The sequence below is a fragment of the Erpetoichthys calabaricus genome, chromosome 9 (genome assembly GCF_900747795.2).
Source record: "Erpetoichthys calabaricus chromosome 9, fErpCal1.3, whole genome shotgun sequence".
Classification (NCBI taxonomy): Eukaryota; Metazoa; Chordata; class Cladistia; order Polypteriformes; family Polypteridae; genus Erpetoichthys; species Erpetoichthys calabaricus.
Window position 1 is genome coordinate 100065300 of NC_041402.2, and position 10658 is coordinate 100075957.

At 36.6% G+C, this 10658-nt stretch overlaps 1 protein-coding gene across 1 annotated transcript in view; it reads left to right on the forward strand.

Moving 5' to 3' along the window:
• The window catches only part of LOC114657590 (DBH-like monooxygenase protein 2 homolog), a 73752-nt gene extending 63887 nt beyond the window's left edge, over positions 1-9865 (forward strand). Inside the window, exons 9-14 of the mRNA XM_051931752.1 lie at positions 3128-3219; positions 3342-3438; positions 5595-5654; positions 5744-5850; positions 6294-6396; positions 9367-9865. Coding sequence (XP_051787712.1) covers positions 3128-3219; positions 3342-3438; positions 5595-5654; positions 5744-5850; positions 6294-6396; positions 9367-9537 — 630 coding nt within the window. The 3' untranslated portion in view covers positions 9538-9865. The remainder of the gene's footprint in view (positions 1-3127; positions 3220-3341; positions 3439-5594; positions 5655-5743; positions 5851-6293; positions 6397-9366) is intronic.
• The last annotated feature ends 793 nt before the right edge of the window (positions 9866-10658 follow it).

Genomic DNA, 10658 nt, shown 5'->3' on the forward strand with positions numbered 1-10658 from the left:
CTTGCAGATTTTATTTTTTTCCTCCAGCTGTCTGGAGTTTTTTTGTTTTTTCTGTCCTCCCTGGCCATCGGACCTTACTCTTATTCTATGTTAATTAGTGTTGTCTTATTTTAATTCTTACTTTGTCTTTTTTTCTCTCTTTTCTTCATCATGTAAAGCACTTTGAGCTACATTATTTGTATGAAAATGTGCTATATAAATAAATGTTGTTGTTGTTGTTGTTATCACCGGCTACAAATCCAGCAACTCCTCGGCCGCTGAGGGAGACGCTTATCTGGCAGAGGAGCTGAACATCTTCTTTACCCGCTTTGAGGCGACACCAACAGCAGCTTCATCACAGCCGCCTGTTCACAACAGCAACATACTCATGGTGGAAGAGTGTGAGGTGAAGCGGGTGATGAGGAAGGTAAACCCGAGGAAGGCTGCAGGACCTGACGGTGTGGCTGGACGGGTGCTGAAAGACTGTGCGGATCAACTGGCTGGAATCTTCACTTGGATTTTCAACCAGTCCCTGTCCCAGGCCACTGTCCCATCCTGCCTCAAATCCTCAATCATTGTTCCAGTGCTGAAAAAATCCATCACAAACAATCTGAATGATTTCCGCCCAGTGGCACTCACATCTGTCATCATGAAGTGCTTTGAGAAACTGGTGCGGAGTCATATCATCGCCTGCCTGCCAGCAGACCTGGACCCATTTCAATTTGCTTAAAAAGCAAAGCGATCCACGGAGGATGCTGTGGCCACAGCCTTTCATGCTGTCCTGACCCACCTGGAGCAGCAGGTGAGTTATGCCAGACTGCTCTTTGTGGACTTCAGCTCGCCGTTTAACACTATCCTCCCACAACGATTGGTTTCCAAACTGGTAGATCTGGGACTTCCATCACTCATGTGCAGTTGTATACTGGACTTCCTGTCTGGTCGCTCCCAGAGTGTCTGGGAAAGCAACTCGCTTTTTGTGGAGTAGCAGTCTCTCAGCTATCTTCCTTCCTTTAACCAGCAATTCAAGTCTCTAAACACGGCCTCAGAACTCTCCAGTAATTACTAAGACGAGGCCACCAATTTCATTTTTATTCTCTGGGATGATCAACACTTTGCTAAGTCAGATTGTTGGTCTAATACTTTTTTGGGTTATGTCATCAATATTTACTGCACTGTGCATGCCAACACTGACCTAGAACTGCTGCCACATTAGTATTGCTCCACACTCACAAAAACTATATTTTTGCCTTGATGATTTTGGTCCAAAAATCATCTGTGAATTTACTGAGAATTTTTTTTTCAAGTTTAGGGTGTCTGCCAATGTGTGAAATTGTTGAACTGGACTACTGAGCCGTTGTTAATTTCAAAGGGACCAGACCCCTCCCCTATCCATAACTTTGATAGGCCTTTTAGCGGTTTACCTAAAAAGCCTCTTCTTTGTTCAGGCGCTGCACATTGTTGGGCATCCTTTTCTAAGTAGTAGCTTCTGTGTCTTACTTATTGAGCTAATTGAATGTGTTTCCTTAATGTATATTTCTCTTTTCCATATATATTTATTCTCACAATATTCAGATTCAGGGCAATAAAATGCTTGAGTTTTTTAAGTAGAAAATGTAACAGTGGTGTTAGGCAGAAATCAGTGATTTGGTAATTATTTCCTCATCAGGCAATTTCATTTATGTTAACTTTTAGAATTGCTTGTGGAAACAGTTTATTTCTGTTTCTGACTACATTTAAGATATATACTGAATAAATAACCAAGTGTAATTATAAAACTGCAGATTGGAACAAGATATAAAAACAGAAGCCAGCCTTAGGACCCATCATGACCTTACTATAAATGCAAACACCCAACTGCTCCATACCTTTTCTTCTTGCATGAAATGCAAATCACTGTCTGGTATTTGATGCGTACAACAAGCTTTTAACATACCAATGCGACAATATATTAGGAGCCATGTGCTCTATGAAACACCAGTATAGCTTTTAGACCAACCATATGATATCAGCAACAGTGACTGAAGGAGTAGGCAGTGAAAATATGGTGTTAGCAACATAATGACAACAAGATCACTTCCATCAGTCTGCAAAGCGGCCCTGGAAAATTGGCCATAAATTTTTGTCCAAACTGGTGCACCACACTTAGCTCGAAAACAACGATTCTTTACTCTTCAGTGCATGTCCATATATTATTCCCTATTTTTTTAAAAGTAAAGTGGTGGAGTGCAGTAATGTAGTGGAGTCCAGGACTGAACTTGGAAACCACTGGTATGGAGAACTCACTGCCATAAAGGCACAAGCTGTTCAGATCCCACATTGTACTCCTGCCTTTCTGACAATTCATTAGCTGCTTGTCCGCCTTCCTATAACCAGTTCTGTTTCTCCATTGCAGATGGTACATTTGATCTTATAAAAAATCAATGTGTGAGGGATCAAGACATGGAAAAAGAAAGGTTTTAATCCTACCTGAGTATTTGTTCATGGCTTGCCAGCTAATATTAGCCCCATTCCGCGTGTTAGAAAGTTGGGGTCCTCCTAAAACAAAGCAAAAGACAGTTTAAATAAAACGAGAGAAAATAAAATCAAAGAGTGTTGCATTTCTCTCTTGTTTCTGGGATTGCACTGTTTAAAACTTTGTGGCTCGACAGTGCACCACGGAGACACCACAGTAGCCTATTATTTAATTCACAAACTCTAAATCACAAATGTTTAAAGTATTACTGTGGTATTTTTCTACCTTTGACTAACACCTTTATTCAGCGTAAGTTGGATACAGGATAATAATAACAATAATAATAATAGAGGACTTCAATTTCTGCTTCCAAGTTTCAAATTAAATGCTTTAGCCACTTCATTGTTTCTTCTTATAGTTACCTCTGTTGCTGGGATTTGAACAAGAACCACCAGGATGGGAACCACCTGGGAATTTTAATCAGTAAATCATATATGCTAACTATCAATGGTCTTTATAATATGCCACCATACAGTATTACAGCAAAGCTGTCAGATTGAAAAAAAATAGTTTCTGTTTCATTCCTTATTATGAATGCTGTTCCATTAGGTTCTTCATGGATATGCATGTTTGACCATTCGGTTGAAATATGTGTGTCAGTTTTTAAAAAGTGACATTTTGTCTTTTTGTCTTCAGTTGTTATCTGGTCCCGTTTCTGATCTCAATGTTTTTGCATCATTGCTGCACACCCATCTTGCTGGAGTGGCTGTCAGAGTTGGTCATTTCAGGTATGATCCTTGTATTTTATGCAGTACAAATCAGTTTATTTCACTTCTAATATGAGTATATACTCCTAACATATTTAGCTTATTTGATTATTTAATTATTTATTTGCTTTTGTTTATTACAGGAACAAAACACAGATTGGATTTTTGGGAGTAAATGAAAACTATGATTTCAATCTACAAAGACCCACATTTCTAGGGCAAACTGCAGTAGTTACAGTAGTAAGTACAGCAGATGAACGCAGAATAAGACACAGCAGCTGCCACTCAAATTTTAAGAATATTATATTGATTTCTGATCCCTTGTTTTCTATTTAAAAAAAGACTTCTTTTTTTGGAAAAAACATTTCCCAGTGAAAATTATTAGTATGTAGTTCCCCATACATTCTTTCTTTTGAAATGCAAACATTTTTTAAGGTACTAAACATGGTTAAATAAGTTTCTGTTCATTAATTTTATGAACAAATATGCTTCTTAAAGGTTAGGTGGTTTTCAGTACTACCTTGTTACTAAATGTTTGAGAGGTCTTCTGAACCGTCAATATTTTCTCAGAAAGTATACTTTACAAATAAAATAAAAGCTATCCTATTGGGCATTTTTGGTATTAGACAGGAGCTGATTAACTTTAGTGAATATCTGATAAATTATAGTATATATATGTAAACATAATGTAGCAAACTTTCCAATAGCCTTAAGAACAAAAATAAATGTAATAATAAAGGTATTTAGTAAAGTTGCAATATAAAACACATTCTTACAAGGTAAAAACAAATAAAATAATAATATTTCATAATCTTTCATTTCCATTGTTATTATGTAATTGATCAATCGGTTTACATCTCTTTAATTTTATATTAAAAATGTGAAAAAAGTACATACATTATGCATTGTCCAACACAGAAAAGACCTTTGATTAAAGGTACATAGCAAATTTGAATGTAAATGAAACAGATAAGAGCTGGTGGTATATAAATAAGTATTAAGAAGTTAAATCCCCTTAAAATAATAAAAACATGTATGCATCTCTACGTGCAGTTAATAATTGTCACACCTCTCGTTCATTACATACTGTATACTTGGCTAAATGACATCCCCTCACTGTAATTTTTCTCTATCTTTCTTTATTTCTTGGATGCGTTTCTCCTTTCCTTCTATTGAATGTTCATTGTTTAAATAAAGCACCTGAAAAACTGATTTCCCCTAACAGACAGAAGGCCCTTAAGCTCCATTCCCTCCCATCAATTTTGTAAAGGCACTTTAATGGAAATATGGAGTTAACTGCACTGAGAAAACACATAATACCCATAATAACAAATATGGAAGGAAGGAAATGAAATCATTCACTATGAGGATCAATTTTCTGTCAATGATATGTTAAAGAACCTCAGACAGCACGCAGTCAGTCAGAAGACGCAACTAGGCAAACTGTATTAGACCCAGAAACTAATAGAATTTTATCATGGGAATGGTGGTTAATTTCAAATTATCAGACATTGAGCAATTATATAAAATTTTGGTTGGCAGATAGGTCTATATTAACTTATTACATCTGAATACTCTGCATTGTCCACTTATATTTTTTAGAATTAGAGCACGAGTAGATTGAGTGGTTTTCTCAGAGTTACACATTGAAATAGGTAGTTTCATGATTTATATTCAAAGGCTCTTGTCACTACATCAAACTACCTTTTAATTTTGTCCTTAGCTGTCTAAGGTGTTGAAGTGGATTTCTCAAATATTTCTTTTTTTATTTTATTGATTAGATCAAAGGGAGTATATAAAAACGGTGGTTAATACTGTTCCAATACTACCTTTTGACCTAGATAAAGTAACCAAAGCAGTTCAGTCATTGTCATTGTGAAGTGTACACTTTCTCCCTATTTTTTATAGGGTTTACTTGTTTCCTCATACATCTTAATTACCTATGTGTCATGACAATTGTTCATTTTTAACTGGTCCAATGTGCAAATCCTGCAATATATTATAATTCCTTCTAGCTTACTTTTTGCTTTGCACTCTGTGATGCTGAGGAATTCTGCCACCCAAACAATCTTGCCATAGAGAAAGTGGATGCAGAAAATCAGAGAATACTTACGGAAAATCAAACAGCATTTTATATGGTACATTACACATTAAAATACATGCTGAACTGCTTTGCACAGACACTACAAAACAAAAGACCTCGTTTTACTGTACAATTTTGGTCTTATATGGAGATTGTCTGGCTTTGATTATTATGTGGGAGTAAGAATTCAGAATGTAATATTTTTCCTTTACAATAGTTCATCCACTAGAAAACTTTGCCTGTCTTATATTACCATCGACGACTCATTTTTGTTTATTTTTTTATTGCACATTGAGTTTATGTTATATTTTAGGGTGATGAAATTGTAGTGGAATGCACCTACAATACAACCAACCGCAACCATGTTACCACAGTAAGTACCATGCTGTAGGCTTGTATCCTCTGTTTTAAGTTGTTGCTTGTCTCAATTAGCTTCACCTTCAAGTTCATCTCTCCTTACAGATGGGGCTTTCAACCACCCATGAAATGTGCCTTGCTTTTCTGATGTATTACCCCAGAAGCGCTATTGCCAAATGTATCAGTGTACCACAGGTCATTTATAACTCAAGGTCAGTAAACCTCTTTTGTAATTGTGGTGTGGAAATAGTACAAAAAAAATAATTTGCTAAAACTATTTAGTATACTCAAATGTAATTTGTGCAAAAGTTGAATTGAATCTAAATCAATCTGAACTGCAAGACAATTCAGGAACATTAATGTCCTTTTAGTCTTTTTGGGTCTTCTGTAGTTCTTGAAAATAAAGAATATGTCCACGATGTGACAATAGTCTGGTCATCATTCTATAAACTTTGACTTATCTCCGTTCATGAGTTAGGAAGATTTTCATTCGTTCATTCATTTGCAGCAATGATTGCAAAAGTCGCTGCTATTTCTGGTATTTTAGACATGACTCTAATTTTCATAGTTCAGTGAAGACTTAGTTACAAAGGTGTATGAAATTAAAATAAAAGTTTGCCTTTTCAGTAAATGTTTTTTCAACTCAATCTTTCAGCATAATGAGTCAAACAACATCAAATTGGAGCAATAATTCAATTGCCTCATTCCAACAGCTGCTTAAAACAAGCACCCAACATGTGGTGGTGATCAATCTAACTGTAAGTAGATCTTTTTGCAAGACACATTCTAAATAAAATTCTCATACAACAAAAATGAACAAATTATATTATGAATCAGGAATATTTGACATAACTTTATTCTGGATTAACATTATTAAATAATTAAAGACATACTGTATGTTTTACATATAATCAAAACTGCAAAAGTTAGAAATTGCAGCACAAAATGACCAATTTCCACATGTTCAGTAATTACAAGCCCTGCATTACATGAATATACTGCATGAAACATGTAAAAAGTACTGGGCAAGGCTTAGTGGATGATACACAGAATTCCCAATAATCACGGGTCTCATAATAACTATAAATGTGCATACGCACAAAAAAATTCAGTTACATGAAACTGTGTGTAAACAAAGTTCCACTCACTCCCTTTTACAAATCCCAGTCAACATGAATTTTAACACATGTACAAGTGCCTACAGCCCTACCCCGACTCCTCACAGAATTGCTGAATATGCCAATCAATATAAATAGCCCATTCCATGCAGAATTTTGTTAAAAGACAATGGTAAAAATATGTATAAAAAAAAAGAATTTCAAAAAAGAAGTGGTCAGATGTCAAAGTCGACATGAAAAGGCAAATAACTGAGTGTCATATGGAAGTATATTAGGGAAAAAAAAATAGGGACACCATGAAGAAAAAAAAGGTCTATGTAAAAAATTAAGGTAAAAAAGTTGATGTTAATCTTGAAATTTTTACTTCAATCTCATACTTTATTTTGTCATTAATGTAAAACATTGTAAACTTCAGTGATTAGAATACTAGGATGTATACTGTACTTGATATCATTTTTATGATGAAATGCATTAAAGTATGTATATAACATTTTACAGATAAATTGTTAACTTAATTTAAATAATATATACTGTACTGTAATAATTAAGAATGTGGCGGCACAGTGCGGTAGCAATGAGCTGGCATCCAGGGATTGTTCCTGCCTCGATGCTTGCTGGGACTGGTGCAACACAGGATGGATGTAATAGTTAAACATGTATAACGAAGATTTTTCAATGCTCCTTAAAAGCTTTGAAGAATCAGCATTCTACTTATGGCTGGTTTTACATTTATTACAAGCTTATTTTGTGGAAATTGGTTACGTGGAGACAGAAAACAGAAGGACAGGATTTGGGGTTTGGTACGTTTGACAGGCACAGTACTGCTGCAATAAATTATTCCATCCAGGGTCACACACGTCCCAGTAAGCATCTTGCAGGAGGCAGGAACAATCCCTGGACGCGGTGCCAGCTCTTTGTTACTGCTGTGCCACTATGCCGCCACATGTTCAATGCATTTCTTCATGAAAGTTATATCAAGTATACACATTACATATCATGAATGTAATGTATTCTATGTGGTGATCACTGCCTGCACGCTCCTGTCGGTGTAAGAGAAAGTCTGTTTAAGAAGCATGTAGCGATTAATGACTGGGACGAGGAACACATAGAATAGAAAGCATTTAACATGCTACTTTAGATACGATGGGGTTTGAGAAGCTCTAGTAAATTAAACATCGCTTTTAAGATGAAGTTTACGATGTTCTACTTTAATGAAAAAATAAATTATAAGATTAAAGTGGAAATTTCAAGATTTCAGTCGACATTTCAACCTTAATCTTAATATAGACCTTTTTTCAGACAGTAGGCTGCGACTCGCCTTTTCATGGTGACTTTGATATCTGACCACTTCTTTCTTATATTGGGCACTGTGCAACTTTCTGAACTTGAACTTTTAAGTGCCTTCGTCACACTGTGCTACTCTATCAATTTTCCTTTGTTGTTTATACCACTGCTTAAGTACGTTTTTCTTTGATTCCACTTCACTTTGCTGAAATTCTTCTTTTTTATACATGCTTTTGCCATTGTCTAAATGGAAGGTGCTATTTATATTGAATTACATATTCAAATAAACGTAATTCTGGGAGGAGTCAGAGTGGGGCTAAAGGCACATGCATGTGTGTTAAAATTCATGTTCATTGTGATTTATAAAGGGGAAGTTTGTGGAAATTTCGTTACACACAGTTTTATGCATCTGAATTTTTTTTTGTAATTAGATTTTCCAATTTTGTACACTATGTTTTAGTGAATTCTATGCACAGTGTTATACATGAGACCCCTAGTCTTATTTACACAGGTTAACTATTTAAAATGATTTCAAATAACATGTTTTTAATTTTTTTTGCTCTCATACATGACCACAATAATAAGTAAAGAATTTAAATGTTTGGGGAATTGTGCATAGTTTTTTCATTTGCCTGATTGGTGCTTTTTCTCTGCTTAGGCTTTTACTGCATTTAGATATACATGAATGTAGAGCGGAGTGAAATGAGAATCCCTTGATCTAATCATATGAATTTTACTTCTGTAAAAACAGCACTTTAGCATACTGGTACTTCATACTTTCTGCTTTACCCGTTTTTAGAAATCTAAAGTGCTTCATTATATGTCACAACAAAAGAATGCAATGGGTAAACATGACAGAAAATACATGATTTGGTCCAACATTGCCATATTATCTTTGCTAAACATTAGATGAGAGTTGATCATTAGAATTAGGATGATTTATTTAAGTAAAAAAAAAAAATCTCCTGTGGTCTTAAGCAAGTCCTTAGATGCCCATACATTCCTGAGAACATTTTTTCCAGTACTAGATCACAGAAAGATGGGGTCCCACCCAGGTAGCATCAGAAGCAATGCAGGAATCAAGCCTAGATGAGATGCCAGCAAATTGGAGAGCACACTTATTTTCTCAAAGAGGGTAATTCAGACTTAACCTGCAGATTTTTTGAAAAAAAAAAAAATTAGCTTTCATTAAAATTTTATCTTGACTTGCCTTGACTTTTATGCTTTATATTTCCAACTGAGTATATTTTATATATCAGTCATTTGTACTATTTTGTTCAATGATATTTAAATGCAGTCATTACTTTTTATATATTTGTTTTGTAGGCTGGAGTCAATGTGCAGGAAGGATCAATTCTTGACATGCAGCCATCTCTGGCGGCAGACTGCAAATCTATCCCCATTGGCCATGGCAATTCAATTTTGAACAACTATTCTTCTCTACTCTATCTGATATTGTTAATTGTTGTCATATATTACCTTGAAGAAACACTTTAAAGATAACCTACTACATTGAAGTGATATGAATAACCATACTTTCATCTGCCTGCATAACAATAAACTATAAATAAAAAATAATAGTAATAAGAGTAAAGGATGCAATAAGAAACAGTATTTTCTACAAAGCTGATGTAGCAGAATTGGAATTTACCAGAAACAATAGAGATACAGAAATATTAAATATGTTTCCAAAGGTGTGGAATACAAGTAAAGTAACATGGCCATTTTTGTCAAGAAATAAAGTGGAGAAATAACACTGCACTTACAGAAAATAAATATTTCTACATTGAGCTTTGTTGAAAATTAAAATAAAATGTAAGATATATCTAATTACCTTTGCCTCTTGTCTCTTTCTTGAGATGGTTATGGAAATTATAGTGCTAAAGGTCAATTTGCCATCTTTGGAACATCTGACCCTTCCTCGAACCACCACCTTATCGTGGTGGAGGGGTTTGCGTGTCCCAATGATCCTAGGAGCTCTGTTGTCCGGGGCTTTATACCCCTGGTAGGGCCACCCAAGGCAAACTGGTCCTAGGTGAGGGATGAGACAAAGTGCGGTTCAACAAAACCTCCATGATGAATACAAAATTTGGACAGCGTTTTCCCTCGCCTGGACGCGGGTCACCGGGGCCCCCCTCTGGAGCCAGGCCTGGAGGTGGGGCTCGATGGCGAGTGCCTGGTGGCTGGGCTTGCACCCATGGGGCTCGGCCAGGCACAGCCCGAAGAGGCAACGTGGGTCCCCCTTCCCATGGGCTCACCACCTATGGGAGGGGCCAAGGAGGTCGGGTGCAGTGTGAGTTGGGTAGTGGCCGAAGGCGGGGACCTTGGCGGTCCGATCCTCGGCTACAGAAGCTGGCTCTTGGGACGTGGAATGTCACCTCTCTGAAGGGGAAAGAGCCTGAGCTAGTGGGCGAGGTCAAGAGGTTCCGGCTAGATATAGTCGGGCTCACCTCGACGCACAGCTTGGACTCTGGAACCAATCTCCTTGAGAGGGGCTGGACTCTCTACCACTCTGGAGTTGCTCCCGGTGAGAGGCGCCGAGCGGGTGTGGGCATACTTATTGCCCCCCGACTTGGAGCCTGTACATTGGGGTTTACCCCGGTGGACGAGAGGGAAGC